The sequence below is a fragment of the Oncorhynchus keta genome, chromosome 2, assembly GCF_023373465.1.
Source record: "Oncorhynchus keta strain PuntledgeMale-10-30-2019 chromosome 2, Oket_V2, whole genome shotgun sequence".
In the NCBI taxonomy this organism is placed as follows: domain Eukaryota; kingdom Metazoa; phylum Chordata; class Actinopteri; order Salmoniformes; family Salmonidae; genus Oncorhynchus; species Oncorhynchus keta.
Window position 1 is genome coordinate 2,406,481 of NC_068422.1, and position 22,043 is coordinate 2,428,523.

General features: G+C 44.6%; 1 protein-coding gene across 2 annotated transcripts in view; it reads left to right on the forward strand.

Moving 5' to 3' along the window:
* The window catches only part of LOC118371530 (forkhead box protein N2-like), a 47,013-nt gene extending 35,977 nt beyond the window's left edge, over window positions 1-11,036 (forward strand). For both annotated transcript variants that reach the window (XM_035756996.2, XM_035756998.2), the window contains exons 3-5: window positions 1,142-1,331; window positions 4,421-4,492; window positions 6,697-11,036. In XM_035756996.2, coding sequence (XP_035612889.1) covers window positions 1,142-1,331; window positions 4,421-4,492; window positions 6,697-7,163 — 729 coding nt within the window. In that variant the 3' untranslated portion in view covers window positions 7,164-11,036. The remainder of the gene's footprint in view (window positions 1-1,141; window positions 1,332-4,420; window positions 4,493-6,696) is intronic.
* Window positions 11,037-22,043: the final 11,007 nt, after the last annotated feature.

Below are 22,043 nucleotides of genomic sequence, written 5' to 3' on the forward strand. Positions count from 1 at the left end.
ACGGTGCATCAACAGTACTGTGGCACGGTGCATCAACAGTACTGTGGCACGGTGCACCAACAGTACTGTGGCACGGTGCATCAACAGTACTGTGGCACGGTGCACCAACAGTACTGTGGCACGGTGCACCAACAGTGCAGGCAGGCTCTCTGGGCTCAATATGCAGGTGCTCAGTGTGAGCACACCTGTCGGCTGAACTGAGCGATCAGCACTGGTTTGAGATGACACACTACCTGGTGGTTTGCGTTGCCATGGTGACATTTCCTCCTTCCTGCCTGTGTGCCGGCTAGTAATCTGAGTCAAGGTTACATCCCTCCTCCCTCCCTTCCTTCTCCTCTCTTCCTCCTCATCTGGGCTGAAAAAGAACACCAGATATAGATGAGAGAACCGTTTACACACTTTCTCTCACAAACACACAAACAGATGTACAAATGTGAACATATTGTTTTACATCATGGAGATGTGTGTTATCTCAGTGGTAGTTAATGAACCTGCATATAGGATATATAACAACATCTTGTCTACAATAGGGAGGTTCTACAAATGCAAGTCGTATGAAAAGGACTTTCCCAGTGCGTATAAAAAGCTAAACTCAGTCCAACCCTGTAATAAGCCATTTAAGGACTGCATGGAATGTTTATCGACAGTTTTCCTCCCATCATGCAGTTCACCCAGCAGGGCCTGGAATGGTAATCACATGCTCAGGTGACTGCATTATGAGTTATTATGGCAGCTAGAGAAACTAAAGCCCTGGTAAGGCTACAGTGAGAGTCAGCCATGCAGGCAAAACAGCTGTCTGCTGCTGCCTATCAAGAGGTCCTGTAAGGCTTAGTTTATAGAGCATGGCACTAGCAACGTCAGGATTGTGGGTTTTTATTCCCGGGCCACCCATACATAAAATGTATGCATGCATGACTAAGTCGCTTTGAATAAAAGCATCTGCAAAATGGTATTTATTATTAGTGTTAAGCTTAGTCATGAAAGCTTTGCCAGAGTCTTGTGGTACTACAATGAGATACTATATGAATGTATCCACTAAGAAATGCTCAGTTGAAACTTTTAGCTACAGTGTTCTCCAACTGAACACCACCCAGGTCACTCTTATTGTATTTTGTAATGTAGTGTGTGATGTTTATTTCAGCTGAATGGTAAGGGTTCTCTGTGGTGTGTGGACCCAGAGTACAGGCCCAACCTGATCCAGGCGCTCAAGAAGCAGCACTTCCCTGCAGCACATGCCTTCTGCACACCGCCTGCCTCCCCACCGCCTGACTCCTCACCGCCTGCCACCTCACCCCATAGACATCTCTTCCTGCCGGGCTGCTCTCTCAAAGGTGAGTCCTACTTAACTTGCAAGAACACTTTTAGCACTCATCTGTTGTTCTTGTGAGGCACCAGTGTGACAGTGGACAAGGAGTAGCTGCAGCGAAAACCAGCGACCCTTTACACAACAACTCTTCAAAAAAACAGGTAGCGAAAACCAGTGACCCTTTACACAACAACTCTTCAAAAAAACAGGTAGCGAAAACCAGTGACCCTTTACACAACAACTCTTCAAAAAAACAGGTAGCGAAAACCAGCGACCCTTTACACAACAACTCTTCAAAAAAACAGGTAGCGAACACCAGTGACCCTTTACACAACAACTCTTCCAAAAAACAGGTAGCGAAAACCAATGACCCTTTACACAACAACTCTTCCAAAAAACAGGTAGCGAACACCAGTGACCCTTTACACAACAACTCTTCAAAAAAACAGGTAGCGAAAACCAATGACCCTTTACACAACAACTCTTCCAAAAACAGGTAGCGAAAACCAGTGACCCTTTACACAACAACTCTTCCAAAAAACAGGTAGCGAACACCAGCGACCCTTTACACAACAACTCTTCAAAAAAACAGGTAGCGAAAACCAGCGACCCTTTACACAACAACTTTTCAAAAAAACAGGTAGCGAAAACCAGTGACCCTTCACACAACAACTCTTCAAAAAAACAGGTAGCGAAAACCAGCGACCCTTTACACAACAACTTTTCAAAAAACAGGTAGCGAAAACCAGCGACCCTTTACACAACAACTTTTCAAAAAAACAGGTAGCGAAAACCAGCGACCCTTTACACAACAACTCTTCAAAAAAACAGGTAGCGAAAACCAGTGACCCTTCACACAACAACTCTTCAAAAAAACAGGTAGCGAAAACCAGCGACCCTTTACACAACAACTCTTCAAAAAAACAGGTAGCGAAAACCAGCGACCCTTTACACAACAACTCTTCAAAAAAACAGGTAGCGAAAACCAGCGACCCTTTACACAACAACTCTTCAAAAAAACAGGTAGCGAAAACCAGCGACCCTTTACACAACAACTCTTCAAAAAAACAGGTAGCGAAAACCAGCGACCCTTTACACAACAACTCTTCAAAAAAACAGGTAGCGAAAACCAGCGACCCTTTACACAACAACTCTTCAAAAAAACAGGTAGCGAAAACCAGCGACCCTTTACACAACAACTCTTCAAAAAAACAGGTAGCGAAAACCAGCGACCCTTTACACAACAACTCTTCAAAAAAACAGGTAGCGAAAACCAGCGACCCTTTACACAACAACTCTTCAAAAAAACAGGTAGCGAAAACCAGCGACCCTTTACACAACAACTCTTCAAAAAAACTGCGCCCTGGCCAAGAAAGTGAAGCAGTGCGACAAAAATAAACAGTTACACATAATCTCTGCTGATGATCACACCTCAGATTCTCTAGAAATGTGATTCATATTAAATTAGATCCAGTTTCAGCTGTCTCGCTGCATGTCATTTCAAATTCACATGGTTGTTGCCTCTGCACATTTTCGTCATGCAACTTTGGCCGACAAGACATTCAACATAACCATCCTCTCATCTTTAATAATTAGAATCCATAGCGACCAGCGAAGGCCTTTAGGTTACTATAGCGACCAGCGAAGTCCTTTAGGTTACTATAGCGGCCGTGAATAGTCTTGTTTTTCGAACAATATTATCTGTGTGAATATCGCAAAATGTACTGCGAACAACCTGTTGTATTTGCGTGGCTTGACAAGGTGAGTGAAATAAGTCAACGACAGATATATATGTATATGTTTGGTGCTGTGAAAGTCCTGTCGTGTCATTGTAACTTGGTTGGTACAGGTGAGCACATCAGCGGTGAAGCTCGAATGATTGCTCTCTGTCTCATGGATAGTTGCAGTGTTTAGCTGTATATATTCTGCTAACTAGTTGGTTGTCTTGATGTGATTCATATGGAAACAGCCCAAGCTGCTTGCTATAGCTAGCTAACTAGTTAGTCTTGTCAGACAAGAAAAGTTGTTTAGTGGTACATTTTGGCAGCGCTCACAAAGCGTCAACCTCAGCTGTCATTTTCACGAGCTAGCGATACAGACAACCAGCTGAAATGAAGGCTAGAGTAATTTGTGTTTATCTATTGGGTTTAGGTTATGGTTTGTTAGGTTGACATTGCCTCATTTTCCTATTATTTGACAGCTTAGCGGTCGTGTTAGGGTAGTGGATGCCGGCGCAGTGGAGCTCATTTGATGAGTTGTATATACGTTTACATAGCCAGCTAACAAGTTGCTTCTTTTGTCCTGTTTTCCTGATGCAATTCATTTGGAAACTAATCAGCTAACATTAGAGAAAGAGATGAACGATCTGAGACACAAGGCAAGAAGGGCATTCTGCCATCAAAAGGAACATAAAATTCAACATACCAATTAGGATCTGGCTAAAAATACTTGAATCAGCTATAGAACCCATTGACCTTTACGGTTGTGAGGTCTGGGGTCCACTCACTAACCAAGAATTCACAAAATGGGACAAACACTAAATTGAGACTGCATGCAGAATTCTGCAAAAGTATCCTCTGTGTACAACGTAAAACACCAAATAATGCATGCAGAGCAGAATTAGGCCGATACCTGCTAATTATCAAAATCCAGAAAAGAGACGTTAAATTCTACAACCACCTAGAGAGAGAAGTAGTTGTAGAATTTTGATAATTAGCAGGTATCGGCCTAATTCTGCTCCGCATGCATTATTTGGTGTTTTGCGTTGCTTTATCTTGAACTCAGTAATCTACAGCAGCATTCTAGAATTCTATTGGGGTCTGAAGGGTTAATTGTCATTTTAGTAATTTGTTTTATTTCAAACCATAGAGGCCTCAATGTAGATTATTCTGATCTGAATCCTCTCCTTTCTCCCCCTACCTTCTTGTTTGGTAACCTTGACTACAGAGGCCCTGCTGATAATTCTCCAATCCTCTCGGTGATTAGAAATCATTTAGAGAACCTGAAGTGTGGTATGGCGAGAATTAGGAGACCTCCCTCTAGCCCCTCCTTGACTGGCCACACACACACACTGGCTATTTCACTGACCACCATGCATGTTCTCTCCTCTTGCAGAGTCTGACATAGATGCTGCCACTGCCATGATGCTCTTAAACGCCGCCCCTGGCCATCACCATGCCAATCCATGTAAGAGACTCCACCCCACACCATGCCCACACCACTTCTCTCTACACCTTCTAACTACTCTCTCTTTCTCAATTTAAGGGCTTTATTGGCATGGTTAACATCGTCAAAGCAAGTGAAGTAGATCATGTTTGTTTATTTCACTTTTGTTTATTAACAGTAAACATTACACTCACAGAAGTTCCAAAAGAATAAAGACATTTCAAATTTCATTATGTCCATTGTCCTATTTGCACATCGTTACAACGCTGTGTTGTAACGATGTGCAAATGGGACAAAAGGGAAAATAAATAAGCATAAATATGGGTTGAATTTACAATGGTGTTTCTTCTTCACTGGTTGCCCTTTTTATTGTGGCAACAGGTCACAAATCTTACTGCTGTGATGGCACATTCTGGTATCTCTCTGGGTCACCCACCCGTTTTCACACTTTCATCTTTCTTTATTGCTTTTGCATCCCTCACCCAGCATCTATCCACCCTTGTAACACATATTTACCTTTATTTAACTATGCAAGTCAGTTAAGAGCAAATTCTTATTTTCAATGACGGCCCTAGGAACAGTGGGTTAACTGCCTGTTATCCCCTCTCCATTGATTCATATATGCACTCAACAGCACAGTTGAAGTCCCACTCACATATTGTCATTCTAAGCCAGACAAGGTTGCATATAGAATTCTCTTCCTGTGAATAACCGGAAGACTTAGAGGGCGAGCACACCATCCACTGCTTCCGAGCATATTACTCGCCAATGTCCAGACAACAAGGTGGACAAAATTAGGGCACGAATTGCCTTCCAGAGAGACATCAGCGATTGTAACCTTCTCTGTTTCATTGAAACATTGCTCACTCAGGATGTGTTGTCAGAGTCGGTACAACCACCCGGTTTCTTCACGCATCACGCCGACAGAAACAAACATCTCTCTGGTAAGAAGAAGGGCTGGGGTGCGTGGTGTGATCATAACAACATACAGGAACTCAAGTCCTTTTGTTCACCTGACCTAGAATTCCTTACAATCAAATGCCGACCGCATTATCTACCAAGAAAATTCTCTTTGATTATTGTCACAGCCATGTATATTCCCCCAAAGCAGACACATCGACAGCCCTGAAAGAACTTCACTGGACTCTATGTAAACTGAAATGGTCCACCCACACAGACAGTGTGGTGAAGAAGGCGCAACAGTGCCCCTTCAACCTCCGGAGTCTGAAGAAATTTGGCTTGTCACCTAACACTCACAAACTTTTACAGATGCACAATCGAGAGCATCCTGTCGGGCTGGTACGGCAACTGCGCCGCCCTAAACCGCAAGGCTCACCAGAGGGTGATGCGGTCTGCACAATGCATCACGAAGGGCAAACTTACCTGCCCTCCATGACACCTACAATACCCGATGTCACAGGAAGGCAAAAAAAGATCAAGGACAATAACCACCCGAGCCACTGCCTGTTCACCCTGCTATCATTCAGAAGGCGAGGTCAGTACAGGTGCATCAAAGCTGGGACCGAGAGACTGAAAAAGCTGGGACCGAGAGACTGAAAAACGGCTATCTCAAGACCATCAGACTGTTAAACAGCCATCACTAACAGACTCAAATCCCTGGCCACTTCAATAAATGGATTTAATAAAGGTGTCACTAGTCACTTTAAATAACGCCACTTTAATGTCTACATATCCTACATTACTCATATACTGTATTCTATACCATCCACTGCATCTTGCCAATGCCGTTCGGCCATCACTCATCCATATATTTATATGTACATATTCTTATTCATCCCTTTACATGTGTGTGTATAAGGTAGTTGTTGTGAATTTGTTAGATTACTTGTTAGATATTACGGCACTGTTGGAACTAGAAGGAAAAGCATTTCGCTACACTCTCATTAACATCTGCTAAACATGTGTATGTGACCAATAAAATGTGATTTGACTTGTTGTATTTTCTCCCATGTCTTCTCATAGTGTTCATTCGACTAGACGCTTCTGCCACTGCTGTTGCCATCAATTGTTATGGATGTTAATTACTGTTGTCTGCTGAACAGAGATACTGCCTAGCCCGCCGCTTATTTGATTAAAAACACTTGTCTTTATCACACAACCCAATCCTACTGCCCTATTGCACCCTGAAACACTCCTTCTTTAGTGTCAGGATGTTCTCCTCCTCCCTCTAAATCTCTATCCTCTTCTTTCCCTCCCTGTCCCAGGTGATCCAGAGAGTCCCTTGGACCTGTCCCGGCCAGACTTGGTCCTGGTGAGCAGCGATCCTAACCAGGACCACAACTACAGCAGTATGGCCCTGCAGCGCTGCTCCTCCCGCTCCTCCTCCTCCTCCTCCCTCGACGATGGAGGCCCCTCCCCTGGCCATGCCCACCACAGGCCCCGTACATGTCGCGCTGGCAGTGAGGGTTTCCATAGTGACGAGGACGACTCTGACCTCGGGGACCGGGATGAGAGAGGCGGCCGCCCCCGGCCTGCTCCTCGCCGCTCCTCCTCCTCCTCTTCTGTGAAGCACCCGGCGGGTAAGAGGGCCCGTAGGGAACTGACAGCCAACCCAGAGCTGGATGAGGAGCTGAAGGAGGCGGCCGGGTCTCTGCTCCACCTGGCTGGGATCCGTACCCCCATGGACCTTAACAAACGGAGTGCCAAGAGCAAAAAACTGAACAGGAAATGAGGTTGTCATACTTTCCTGCCCTTGCCCTCAGACTCCTGTAACCCCTGACCCCTGATCTGATCATGTGTCCTGATTGGTCTTGGTTGTGCCTCCTTTTCTGGTTGCTGATTTTAAGCCTGTTTTTGGTTTGACACATGATGGGATATCCCTCACTATCCAACACAACAAATGGCAATAGTATCATTGACACAGGAGAACAAAGCCATATTGAGACTTTTGAAACTGGGGTGTATCAGGTGGGTGGGTCAGGGTAAAACAGGGGTGTTTGAGGACTACTGAGAATAACCATCACAAAACTGCTTGTTGTTTCTGATGGCTTCGCTGCAGATCCTTACAACACAAATAATGTTTTGAGGGATAAGACTGGAAAAGCTGAAACTTTAAAACTCAAAGCGTTGCATGCTTCCTCAACTTGTATCCTCTTCCAAGTGAACCTATTTCTAAGAGAACGAGTGCATGTCTCTAACAAACTAACCTCTCCTCATGTTGAAGTCAGTTTCTCCATGCTGAAGATACCACTGTTTTTTGATAGGTGACATCCTTGGTCTGGAAAACCTTCCAAAGAGAGATGTAATAACTTAAACCACTTTTTGTATTTTTCCTGGGTTGATGATGGTACTGCTGTTTAAAAACAACAGATTAAAGTAGTGCGGCTGATCGTAAACATCCTTCCACGGAGTGGAACGCTGGACTGGGTCCATGTCAGGGTTTAATAGCAGGGAATGGAAATGTAACCAAGGGAATGTTGGAACTCTGATACTGCCATGGTGGGCAGGGAAATTAAATAAAGGTGTCCGACTGCTAGATCAGGAAGAGTCCACTCTAGTCCTACTCTGAGAGAAACAGAATTACATCTAGATCAGGAAGAGTCCCTCTAGTCCTACTCTGAGAGAAACAGAATTACATCTAGATCAGGAAGAGTCCACTCTAGTCCTACTCTGAGAGAAACAGAATTACATCTAGATCAGGAAGAGTCCACTCTAGTCCTACTCTGAGAGAAACAGAATTACATCTAGATCAGGAAGAGTCCACTCTAGTCCTACTCTGAGAGAAACAGAATTACATCTAGATCAGGAAGAGTCCCTCTAGTCCTACTCTGAGAGAAACAGAATTACATCTAGATCAGGAAGAGTCCACTCTAGTCCTACTCTGAGAGAAACAGAATTACATCTAGATCAGGAAGAGTCCACTCTAGTCCTACTCTGAGAGAAACAGAATTACATCTAGATCAGGAAGAGTCCACTCTAGTCCTACTCTGAGAGAAACAGAATTACATCTAGATCAGGAAGAGTCCCTCTAGTCCTACTCTGAGAGAAACAGAATTACATCTAGATCAGGAAGAGTCCCTCTAGTCCTTCTTTGAGAGAAACAGAATTACATCTTCATTGCATTAGAACCTACTACTCTTCATCGCTCTTCCTCTGCTGACCCCTCTAATTCTGTCATACATTGTGTTTTTAGTGTGTAAACTGAGAAATTACATTTAATATATTCTATCCTGTCTTGTCCTATTATGTCTTGTTCTATCTTATCCTATGCAAGGTGTAGTGTAGACTGATCTGGCTGAAACTGAGCAAATGTTGTTGTAACCATAGTGATACCAAGACAATGCGCTTGGCATGAGGGCACTCACTGGCAGATGTGCTGCTCAGTTTTCAATCATGTAATACTAGTCACACCTACTCGAACGTTAGTATTCAGGCCAAAGGGAAGTTGAAACAAAGATGTTATAATAATGTTGTTGTGAGGTTAGATGGACAATGTTGTGAGAGACTTATTGTACTACTGCCCCTCCTGAATGGTGTTTGCTGACCCTGTGGCAGAGTTCAGAAAGTGGTGACAGAAAGAGGCTTTGCTTCGTCTTGTTCCCCGTTAAGGAAACACTGAGGGCAAAATCAGGAAGTGCACCACTCTTCTCTACACTGTACAGTAATGTGTTTAGGGCCAGTTGATTACATCGAGTTCAGTGACGGAAAGTACAGGATGTGGAAACAGAACTTGTGTAGTGATGAGGCCAGACTGATGCTCTTTGGGGCTTGCATGTATTAACTTGCATTAGTAAGAAAAATGCCAATATGCCCATATGATTAGAATAGCTTTTAGTTGGTGCACTGCAGTACAGTGTACTGTCCTCTGTCATGAACCAACTTAAGTGCAAGTTAGGTTTCCACTTGTGTTGTATCACAGGAAATGTTAAATTAAGTCACGTTAGTAAGTATAGATTGTATGCAGTGCCAAACATGAATTTGTGTCACAGAAGTGGAACTACCAAGGCCATTGCAACCATCTTCCTCTTCTCACAACATTTGTGACTGACAGTAACGTTGTTGCCCCTGTTTTTTAGAAGCCTGCCAACAGGAAATGTAGGAGAACTCTGACCTAGTCTGATATTCAGTTTATTTTGGTTGTTCTGGAATGGGAATCGCCATATTCTTTGAAAGGGGATTTTGTTCTTAGAACTAAACTGCAGTTCTCCTAAATAAGATGGACATGGAATACACTGGTCTTAACTGGCTGTGAATAAACAAAGAACAAATGAATGGTGTCCATCAAATGTATAATTAATTTATAATGGACTATTGAAAGGAACTTCTATCAAATAAAAGGTCATTTGAAGTGAGTGGAAATTACTTCCTCTCTCCCTTCTGGAAAATCCTTTTGAGACTTATTTAGTTTTATTTTCTAAATGATATTTTACTGCCATAGACCACTATTTTCACTGTTATAGTGATAGTGTGTCTGAGAAAGTACTGTATATGGCCAATGTATATTGTCTTTCGAGCGGGTGTTTTTCAATTTAACCATGACTGCCAAGTTTTCCAATGTTTTGTTGTTGGATAAAAGACTATTGATTAACATGGATTCTGAACCATTTGTTTTTGTTGTGCCAACTGTGATGATGTAGTGAGAAGCAAAGGTGGACATTTCAGATGGCATTCCCTATCTTGATAGGGAAAGTTGATTTGATCATCATAAAGGTGTTGAAGTTTATCTGAATTTGTACTGTTTGTTTTCGATAATATTCTGACTGCCCTAAGTAGTCACACCATAGATATTAGTTGTCACCCCCTCTCCATGTTAGGATCCTGCCACCACAGATGTCGCCTACACTTACTGAAATTAAAAACCCACATTTGAGGGTTGCCCTGGTGTTAGTCTTGGTACCACCATGGACTTCTGTTTAAACTTAGATAGTTGAGGACAACTTCCAGTAACTTGTTCATGCTGTTGCTAGAGGAAAGCTCTTATCAGACTCAACATGAAGATGATCCTGAGTCTCTCAGTAAGTTTTTTTTATTTTTATACTGAACAAAAATAATGCAACAAGCATTTTTACTGAGTTTTTTTTATAAGGAAATAAATAAATTAGGCGCTAATCTATGGATTTCACAAGGGTACAGCCATGGGTGAGCCTGGGCACCAGACCCAGCCAATCCGAATGAGTTTCTCCACAAAAAGGGCTTTATTACAGACAGAAATACTCCTCAGCATCTTAGACTAATAAACACGATGAGGCACCCTAGGGGTCTGTATCGTCACCAATAATGTTCACTTGACATGGTGACAGATTATGCTAAACTCAAAGCTGCATACATAGGATGCTTCATTGTTTGAAAATGTGTTGTATTGATTATCCGTTTTTATTTTCTGTTGCAATTTATTGATTATGATAAAGCGTTTAGTCGCATTGAACTAACTAAAGCTGCCGACCCAGTATCCTTCAGTCGTCTGCCATGTCTGTTAGACAGACCTTTTGGTTTTTGTATGCTAACCTCTTAATAAAATGTTTATAAAGTTTATTTTCACCAAAGATATGCAATTTGCATTATATACAGTATTACAAAATAAATAAAATCTTGTTTTATTTTTGGGCCTGTTTGTTTTTCAATTGTTAATGTTTACTTCGATGAAATGGTCAAATTATAAAGACAAATCTCTCTCTCATAGCCTAGTGGTTAGAGCGTTGGACTAGTAACCGGAAGGTTGCAAGTTCAAACCCCCGAGCTGACAAGGTACAAATCTGTCGTTCTGCCCCTGAACTGGCAGTTAACCCACTGTTCCTAGGCCGTCATTGAAAATAAGAATTTGTTTAACTGACTTGCCTGGTTAAATAAAGTTAAATTAAATAAAAGGGTATACTGTATCAAGATAAATCTAATTTCTGCATTACCACTGACCAAAAATCCTTCATGACATTGACATGGGTGCATTTGGGAAAATTATGTATTCAAAAACCTACACATTTGAACAACCAAAAATGTGGGACAAAGTCCTTGGTTATGAAATCCCCAAAGTTCATGCTTTATTAATAAAATGTTGATTAACATCCCCCCCTGCTGTTTAGAGCAGGTAATGACCAACCTTATGAAAGGGAGGTCAGAAGTGACTTGTAATGCAAATAATTATAGGTCCCATTGTCCCAAGGGACAAACGTCTTAGTCTAACATATTTTACTTCAAAGCTTTACCCCATTTGACCACTCAGTGCTAACTATGTGAAAATTGTCCAAATGAATTTCTACAATAAGGAACTCAGCCCTTTCTTGTGATAGTTACACATCAGGCAGTGCACTGCTCATGACTGCCAATTTAAGCCCCCCAAAAAACTTGTTCATGAAATTCTTGACAATTCTAAAATAATAAAGCATATCCTACATCCAAGAGGAAGTCTTACCTGATATGCCATTATAGTCCTAGATAATACAGCGTCCTCTAGTGGTGAACCACTATTACATCAATGAGTTTACTTCTAAGATCAATCTGTTTTTATTAGCAACTAGATAACAGAAAAATGCTGTCTTATCCAGCATTAGGCCCTCGTGTAAAAACGTATTAAGCCTTAAGGCTGAGTTGGTAAAATTGTATTGCAATACTGACACATTGTGTTCTAAGGATGTGTATTGATTGGCTTTGTATTGTGTGTGTGAGAGATCACACACAACCCCAGGAAACATGCAAGGAATGACGGGATGCCATCTCTTACAGTAGCCATTCATGGTTCTACACTACAGCACAGAGCTAAGCTGATGTAAGAAACACAGAGCAGCGATACACATTGACTGGTGGTTGATAGTGTGATGTGCATTTGATAGTAAGTTGACAGTGCTGTTGATGGTGATGCTGTCAAAGAAGGAGCTGACAGACAGGGGAACAGTTAGTAGTCTCTTCCTACAGCTAAGCATGATTGAACAGTTACAAACAATGAATCAGTAGAAGATTTGCATCCATCTGATCTGTCCCTCTTCATTAGAGATGACATCTGATATGAAGAAGAGACACCAAGCTAGTTTTTCTTCCTTTCAATAACTGTACTAGTGCATCAGGGTTGGGGTCAATTCCATTTCAGTATAAGAAGTAAACTGAATTTCAAATTCTCATTCATAAGCAATTGGGATCAGAGGAATTGGTTTCAGTTTCTGAATTCAAATGCAATTTACCCCATGTCTGGGCAATCCTTGGTTTGAGGCAAAGATGGTGGATAATGAAGCTGTCTCATAAAAGCAATTTACTATTGGCAGGGGAGCAACTTGGTTTTAGAAGTGGGGGGGACATAATAGTTATTTTTATCCATTTGGATACACTCCAAACAGCCTACCCAATGCTCAGAGACTACCGTTGCCTTGTTTTGTATCACATTCCAATGACAACTGTCGGGGGCATGTCCCTCCCGTCCCCAGTGAAAGTTGTGCCCCTGACTATTGGACAAAATGGTCAAGTGTGTGTTCCCTCTCTTGCATGAGCATGCTTTCCCATGTGAGCTCACGGTTCCTCCATCTCTGGCATGCTCACTCAAGAGATGGAACTCCCACATACACAGATAGGATGTTTTCAGTGGGAAACTGCTGAAATCAGCCGGCTCTGGTATACTTATCCCCCCCACCCTCAACCATGAAAAGATTTGCTTGTGAGAAGTCTCGCTTTCTCTTCCATCTCTGGTTTGAGGTTTACGTCACCATTAGGCCAAATCCCAACAGATGGTGTCCTTTCCTACATGACATTACTAGTCCTTCATAATGATCCTTCCACCAACTGGACTCAAGGAAAGCAGAGCCTGGTGCCTCAGAGTAGAGTATAGGTCCATCTGTGGGTGAACATTCACCAGACTGGAGTGCATGAATAGATAGACGACCTCCTCTCAGTTAAATGTCTATTACCCATGATGCCATCCAAGGTCCCATACATGATAGCTTCTTCGCTCTATTTCACTGACATGAATCATGAATGAGCTTTGCTCAGCAATTTCACAGATCAATGATCCATACATGAAGGCATTGAACTTCACCCTCTGACTGTCAGTGTTTTTGCCTCAACATAACATGGCTATCTGACTGTCAGTGTTTTTGCCTCAACATAACAGGGCTATCTGACTGTCAGTGTTTTTGCCTCAACATAACAGGGCTATCTGACTGTCAGTGTTTTTGCCTCAACATAACAGGGCTATCTGACTGTCAGTGTTTTTGCCTCAACATAACAGGGCTATCTGACTGTCAGTGTTTTTGCCTCAACATAACAGGGCTATCTGACTGTCAGTGTTTTTGCCTCAACATAACAGGGCTATCTGACTGTCAGTATTTTTGCCTCAACATAACAGGGCTATCTGACTGTCAGTATTTTTGCCTCAACATAACAGGGCTATCACTCAGTATTTTGTATCTGACTGTCAGTTTTTGCCTCAACATAACAGGGCTATCTGACTGTCAGTGTTTTTGCCTCAACATAACAGGGCTATCTGACTGTCAGTATTTTTGCCTCAACATAACAGGGCTATCTGACTCAGTATTTTTGCCTCAACATAACAGGGCTATCTGACTGTCAGTGTTTTTGCCTCAACATAACAGGGCTATCTGACTGTCAGTATTTTTGCATGATAATTGCCAAGTGACTGTGTCCCAAATGACTTTCGGGCCCTGTTCAAAAGTAGTACACTAAATAGGGAATAGGGTGTAATTTGTGACACAGAGAGTGTCTTTTGAGTAAATACACAATCAGTTTGCCACCAACCTCACAACATGGGCTCTATACAGCTGTCAGTCAGGAACTAAGCATCATGACAGCTGAACACAAAGGAGGGGACCTCTGCTGATAAGTTTGTACTTGTGATTGGTAAAGAAGTATGTTTTTATTACACTGATAGCGGAGCTGCGATAAAGGCCATGTACAGGAGTACTGCTGTCTGTAGGATTATTTGACTGGCATTAGCAGATCAACTCATGGTTCAAATCACAGTGACTCTTGGGGTGCCCAACGTGTCTTATGGGTGCCAGATGTCAATATCTTTGAGGGGGGCCGTATTGATATTTCAATTCTCATGCGGGGCCTGTTTTAATTTTTATTTTATTTTACCTTTATTTAACCAGGCAAGTCAGTTAAGAACAAATTCTTATTTTCAATGACGGCCTGGGAACAGTGGGTTAACTGCCTGTTCAGGGGCAGAATGACAGATTTGTACCTTGTCAGCTCGGGGGTTTGAACTCGCAACCTTCCGGTTACTTGTCCAACGCTCTAACCACTAGGCTACCCTGCCGGGTAGCCTAGTGCCCCCTCTAGCTCCCCTGTAAATCCGAACCCTGTACACAATCATGTGTGTCGGGGGAAAGAAAAGGGTCATCCTGTCTATCCTACAGCAGGCAATCGGTTGTGTCAGATATGTCAGGAAGACTGTAATAATAAACCTATGCCATCTTCTACTTCAGACAACACAAAGAAAACACATTGACCAAATATATTTCCCCAATATCAGATGAATTGACAAATTACCTAGATCTACTTTGAAATGGAGTAGGCCTATAGCGCATGGCTTGGGCTTCAAATCAAATCCAATCTTTGTTGCATGCCCCGAATTCAACAGACCTTACAGCGAAATGCTTACTTACCCCTTAACCCTAACCCTACTTACCCCTTAGCCCTTAAGCAACAATGCAGTTAAGAAAAATAATGAAATAAATATAACTAATAATTAAGGAGCAGCAATAAAATAACAGTAGCGAGGCTATATACAGGGGGTTCCGGTACAGAGTCAATGTGCGGGGGCACCGGTTAGTCAAGGTAATTGAGGTAATATGTACATGTAGGTAGAGGTAAAGTGACTATGCATAGATAATAAACAGAGTGTAGTAGCAGTGTAAAAATGGGGTGGGTGGGAACAATGCAAATAGTCCGGGTAGCCATTTGATTAACTGTTCAAGAGTCTTATGGCTTGGGGAAAGAAGCTGTTAAGCCTTTTTGACCTAGACTTGGCACTCCGGTACCACTTTCCGTGCGGTAACAGAGAGAACAGTCTATGACTAGGGTGGCTGGAGTCCTTGGTAATCTTTTGGGCCTTCCTCTGACACTGCCTGGTATAGAGGTCCTGGATGGCAGGAAGCTTGTCCCCAGTGACTTACTAGGCCATATGCACTACCCTCTGTACTGCCTTGCGGTCGAGTCCAAGCAGTTGCCATACCAGGGGGTGATGCAATCAGTCAGGATGTCCTCGATGGTGCAGCTGTAGAACTCTTTGAGGATCTGAGGACCCATACCAAATCTATTGAATCTCCTGAGATTGTGTCCTCTTCACAACTGTTTTGGTGTGTTTGGACCATTATAGTTTGTTGGTGATGTGGACACCAAGGAACTTGAAGCGCTCAACCTGCTCCACTACAGCCCTGCCTATGAGAGTGGGGGTGTGCTCGGTCCTCCTTTTTCTGTAGTCCACAATAATCTCCTGTGTCATAGTTATCCTGGCACCACTGCCAGGTCTCTGACCTTGTCTCTATAGGCATTAACCATATACAGTGGGGTAAAAAAGTATTTAGTCAGCCACCAATTGTGCAAGTTCTCCCACTTAAAAAGATGAGAGAGGCCTGTAATTTTCATCATAGGTACACTTCAACTATGACAGACAAAATTATTTTTTTTTCTCCAGAAAATCACATTGTAGGATTTTTAATGAATTTATTTGCAAATAAGAAAACAAGTATTTGGTCACCTACAAACAAGCAAGATTTCTGGCTCTCACAGACCTGTAGCTTCTTCTTTAAGAGGCTCCTCTGTCCTCCACTCTATACCTGTATTAATGGGACCTGCTGTTTGAACTTGTTATCAGTATAAAAGACACCTGTCCACAACCTCAAACAGTCACACTCCAAACTCCACTATGGCCAAGACCAAAGAGCTGTCAAAGGACACCAGAAACAAAATTGTAGACCTGCACCAGGCTGGGAAGACTGAATCTGCAATAGGTAAACAGCTTGGTTTGAAGAAATCAACTGTGGGAGCAATTATTAGGTAATGGAAGACATACAAGACCACTGATAATCTCCCTCGATCTGGGGCTCCACGCAAGATCTCACCCCGTTTGGTCAAAATGATCACAAGAACAGTGAGCAAAAATCCCAGAACCACACGGGGGGATCAAGTGAATAACCTGCAGAGAGCTGGGACCAAAGTAACAAAGCCTACCATCAGCAACACATTACGCCGCCAGGGACTCAAATCCTGCAGTGCCAGACGTGTCTCCCTGCTTAAGCCAGTACATGTCCAGGCCCGTCTGAAGTTTTCTAGGTTAGCTAGCCAGCTATTGTCGTTCTTTTAACGCAACGTAACGTAAACAACACTGCTAGCTTTCCAGCTAGCCCCCGAATAGCAGCACTGCAGAAACTATTACACTCAACGGAACGACTTGATTAGTGTAGTGTCAACAACGCAGCCACTGCCAGCTCGCCTACTTCAGCAGTACTGTATCATTTTAATCATTTTAGTCAATAAGATTCTTGCTACGTAAGCTTAACTTTCTGAACATTCGAGACGTGTAGTCCACTTGTCATTCCAATCTCCTTTGCATTAGCGTAGCCTCTTCTGTAGCCTGTCAACTATGTGTCTGTCTATCCCTGTTCTCTCCTCTCTGCACAGACCATACAAACGCTCCACACCGCGTGGCCGCGGCCACCCTAATCTGGTGGTCCCAGCGCGCACGACCCACGTGGAGTTCCAGGTCTCCGGTAGCCTCTGGAACTGCCGATCTGCGGCCAACAAGGCAGAGTTCATCTCAGCCTATGCCTCCCTCCAGTCCCTCGACTTCTTGGCACTGACGGAAACATGGATCACCACATACAACACTGCTACTCCTACTGCTCTCTCTTCGTCCGCCCACGTGTTCTCGCACACACCGAGAGCTTCTGGTCAGCGGGGTGGTGGCACCGGGATCCTCATCTCTCCCAAGTGGTCATTCTCTTTTTCTCCCCTTACCCATCTGTCTATCGCCTCCTTTGAATTCCATGCTGTCACAGTTACCAGCCCTTTCAAGCTTAACATCCTTATCATTTATCGCCCTCCAGGTTCCTCGGAGAGTTCATCAATGAGCTTGATATCTTGATAAGCTCCTTTCCTGAGGACGGCTCACCTCTCACAGTGCTGGGCGACTTTAACCTCCCCACGTCTACCTTTGACTCATTCCTCTCTGCCTCCTTCTTTCCACTCCTCTCCTCTTTTGACCTCACCCTCTCACCTTCCCCCCCTACTCACAAGGCAGGCAATACGCTCGACCTCATCTTTACTAGATGCTGTTCTTCCACTAACCTCATTGCAACTCCCCTCCAAGTCTCCGACCACTACCTTGTATCCTTTTCCCTCTCGCTCTCATCTAACACCTCCCACACTGCCCCTACTCGGATGGTATCGCGCCGTCCCAACCTTCGCTCTCTCTCCTCTTCCATCCTATCATCTCTTCCCTCTGCTCAAACCTTCTCCAACCTATCTCCTGATTCTGCCTCCTCAACCCTCCTCTCCTCCCTTTCTGCATCCTTTGACTCTCTATGTCCCCTATCCTCCAGGCCGGCTCGGTCCTCCCCTCCCGCCCCGTGGCTCGACGACTCATTGCGAGCTCACAGAACAGGGCTCCGGGCAGCCGAGCGGAAATGGAGGAAAACTCGCCTCCCTGCGGACCTGGCATCCTTTCACTCCCTCCTCTCTACATTTTCCTCCTCTGTCTCTGCTGCTAAAGCCATTTTCTACCACTCTAAATTCCAAGCATCTGCCTCTAACCCTAGGAAGCTCTTTGCCACCTTCTCCTCCCTCCTGAATCCTCCTCCCCCCCCCCTCCTCCCTCTCTGCAGATGACTTCGTCAACCACTTTGAAAAGAAGGTCGACGACATCCGATCCTCGTTTGCTAAGTCAAACGGCACCGCTGGTTCTGCTCACACTGCCCTACCCTGTGCTCTGACCTCTTTCTCCCCTCTCTCTCCAGATTAAATCTTGCGTCTTGTGACGGCCGGCCGCCCAACAACCTGCCCGCTTGACCCTATCCCCTCCTCTCTTCTCCAGACCATTTCCGGAGACCTTCTCCCTTACCTCACCTCGCTCATCAACTCATCCCTGACCGCTGGCTACGTCCCTTCCGTCTTCAAGAGAGCGAGAGTTGCACCCCTTCTGAAAAAACCTACACTCGATCCCTCCGATGTCAACAACTACAGACCAGTATCCCTTCTTTCTTTTCTCTCCAAAACTCTTGAACGTGCCGTCCTTGGCCAGCTCTCCCGCTATCTCTCTCTGAATGACCTTCTCGATCCAAATCAGTCAGGTTTCAAGACTAGTCATTCAACTGAGACTGCCCTTCTCTGTATCACGGAGGCGCTCCGCACCGCTAAAGCTAACTCTCTCCTCTGCTCTCATCCTTCTAGACCTATCGGCTGCCTTCGATACTGTGAACCATCAGATCCTCCTCTCCACCCTCTCCGAGTTGGGCATCTCCGGCGCGGCCCACGCTTGGATTGCGTCCTACCTGACAGGTCGCTCCTACCAGGTGGCGTGGCGAGAATCTGTCTCCTCACCACGCGCTCTCACCACTGGTGTCCCCCAGGGCTCTGTTCTAGGCCCTCTCCTATTCTCGCTATACACCAAGTCACTTGGCTCTGTCATAACCTCACATGGTCTCTCCTATCATTGCTATGCAGACGACACACAATTAATCTTCTCCTTTCCCCCTTCTGATGACCAGGTGGCGAATCGCATCTCTGCATGTCTGGCAGACATATCAGTGTGGATGACGGATCACCACCTCAAGCTGAACCTCGGCAAGACGGAGCTGCTCTTCCTCCCGGGAAGGACTGCCCATTCCATGATCTCGCCATCACGGTTGACAACTCCATTGTGTCCTCCTCCCAGAGCGCTAAGAACCTTGGCGTGATCCTGGACAACACCCTGTCGTTCTCAACTAACATCAAGGCGGTGGCCCGTTCCTGTAGGTTCATGCTCTACAACATCCGCAGAGTTCGACCCTGCCTCACACAGGAAGCGGCGCAGGTCCTAATCCAGGCACTTGTCATCTCCCCGTCTGGATTACTGCAACTCGCTGTTGGCTGGGCTCCCTTCCTGTGCCATTAAACCCTACAACTCATCCAGAACGCCGCAGCCCGTCTGGTGTTCAACCTTCCCAAGTTCTCTCACGTCACCCCGCTCCTCCGCTCTCTCCACTGGCTTCCAGTTGAAGCTCGCATCCGCTACAAGACCATGGTGCTTGCCTACGGAGCTGTGAGGGGAACGGCACCTCAGTACCTCCAGGCTCTGATCAGGCCCTACACCCAAACAAGGGCACTGCGTTCATCCACCTCTGGCCTGCTCGCCTCCCTACCACTGAGGAAGTACAGTTCCCGCTCAGCCCAGTCAAAACTGTTCGCTGCTCTGGCCCCCCAATGGTGGAACAAACTCCCTCACGACGCCAGGACAGCGGAGTCAATCACCACCTTCCGGAGACACCTGAAACCCCACCTCTTTAAGGAATACCTAGGATAGGATAAGTAATCCTTCTCACCCCCCTTTAAGATTTAGATGCACTATTGTAAAGTGACTGTTCTACTGGATGTCATTAGGTGAATGCACCAATTTGTAAGTCGCTCTGGATAAGAGCGTCTGCTAAATGACTTAAATATAAATGTAAGTTTGCTAGAGAGCATTTGGATGATCCAGAAGAAGATTGGGAGAATGTCATATGGTCAGATAAAACCAAAATATAACTTTTTGGTAAAAACTCAACTCGTCGTGTTTGGAGGACAAAGAATGCTGAGTTGCATCCAAAGAACACCATACCTACTGTGAAGCATGGGGGTGGAAACTTCATGCTTTGGGGCTGTTTTTCTGCAAAGGGACCAGGACGACTGATTTGTGTAAAGGAAAGAATGAAAGGGGCCATGTATCGTGAGATTTTGAGTGAAAACCTCCTTCCATCAGCAAGGGCATTGAAGATGAAATGTGGCTGGGTCTTTCAGCATGACAATGATCCAAAACACACCGCCCGGGCAAATAAATTCATTTAAAATCCTACAATGTGATTTTCAGGATTTTCTTTTCTAATTTTGTCTGTCATAGCTGAAGTGTACCTATGATGAAAATTACAGGCCTCTCTCATCTTTTTACGTGGGAGAACTTAAATTGGTGGCTGACTAAATATTTTTTTGCGCCACTGTAGGCCTATAGGCCATGGCTTGGGCTTCATTAACCATATGTAACAGTATAACTTTAGACCGTCCCCTCGCCCATACCCGGGCGCGAACCAGGGACCCTCTGCACACATCAACAACCGTCACCCACGAAGCATCGTTACCCATCGCTCCACAAAAGCCGCGGCCCTTGCAGAGCAAGGGGAACAACTACTTCAAGGTCTCAGAGCAAGTGACGTCACCGATTGAAACACTATTTAGCGAGCACCACCGCTAACTAAGCTAGCGTTTCACATCTGTTACACATCTAGCCAGATCCAGATAGCAGATGTCCTGAAAGAGCTGCAAAACCTGGACCCGTACAAATCAGCTGGGCTTGACAATCTGGACCCTCTCGTTCTAAAATTATCTTCTGCCCTTGTTGCGACCCCTGGAGGCTGAGACCCCTCCTGTCTCAGCCTCCAGTATTTATGCTGCAGTAGTTTGTGTCGGGGGGCTAGGGTCAGTTTGTTATATCTGGAGTACTTCTCCTGTCCTATTCGGTGTCCTCTGTGAATCTAAGTGTGCGTTCTCTAATTCTCTCCTTCTCTCTTTCTTTCTCTCTCTTGGAGGACCTGAGCCCTAGGACCATGCCCCAGGACTACCTGACATGATGACTCCTTGCTGTCCCCAGTCCATCTGGCCATGCTGCTGCTCCAGTTTCAACTGTTCTGCCTTATTATTATTCGACCATGCTGGTCATTTATGAACATTTGAACATCTTGGACATGTTCTGTTATAATCTCCACCTGGCACAGCCAGAAGAGGACTGGCCACCCCACATATGCTCTCTCTAATTATCTCTTTCTTTCTCTCTCTCGGAGGACCTGAGCCCTAGGACCGTGCCCCAGGACTACGTGACATGATGACTCCTTGATGTCCGCAGTCCACCTGACCGTGCTGCTGCTCCAGTTTCAACTGTTCTGCCTTATTATTATTCGACCATGCTGGTCATTTATGAACATTTGAACATCTTGGCCATGTTCTGTTATAATCTCCACCCGGCACAGCCAGAAGAGGACTGGCCACCCCACATAGCCTGGTTCCTCTCTAGGTTTCTTCCTAGGTTTTGGCCTTTATTGGGAGTTTTTCCTAGCCACCGTGCTTCTACACCTGCATTGCTTGCTGTTTGGGGTTTTAGGCTGGGTTTCTGTACAGCACTTTGAGATATCAGCTGATGTACGAAGGGCTATATAAATACATTTGATTTGATGTTACTAGTCTGTTCAACCTCTCTTTCGTATCGTCAGAGATTCCTAAAGATTGGAAATCTTCCGCGGTCATCTCCCTCTTCAAAGGGGGTGACACTCTAGACCCAAACTGTTACAGACCTATATCCATGCTGCCCTGCCTTTCCAAAGTCTTCGAAAGCCAAGTTAATAAACAAATCACTGACCATTTCGAATCCCACCGTACCTTCCCCGCTGTG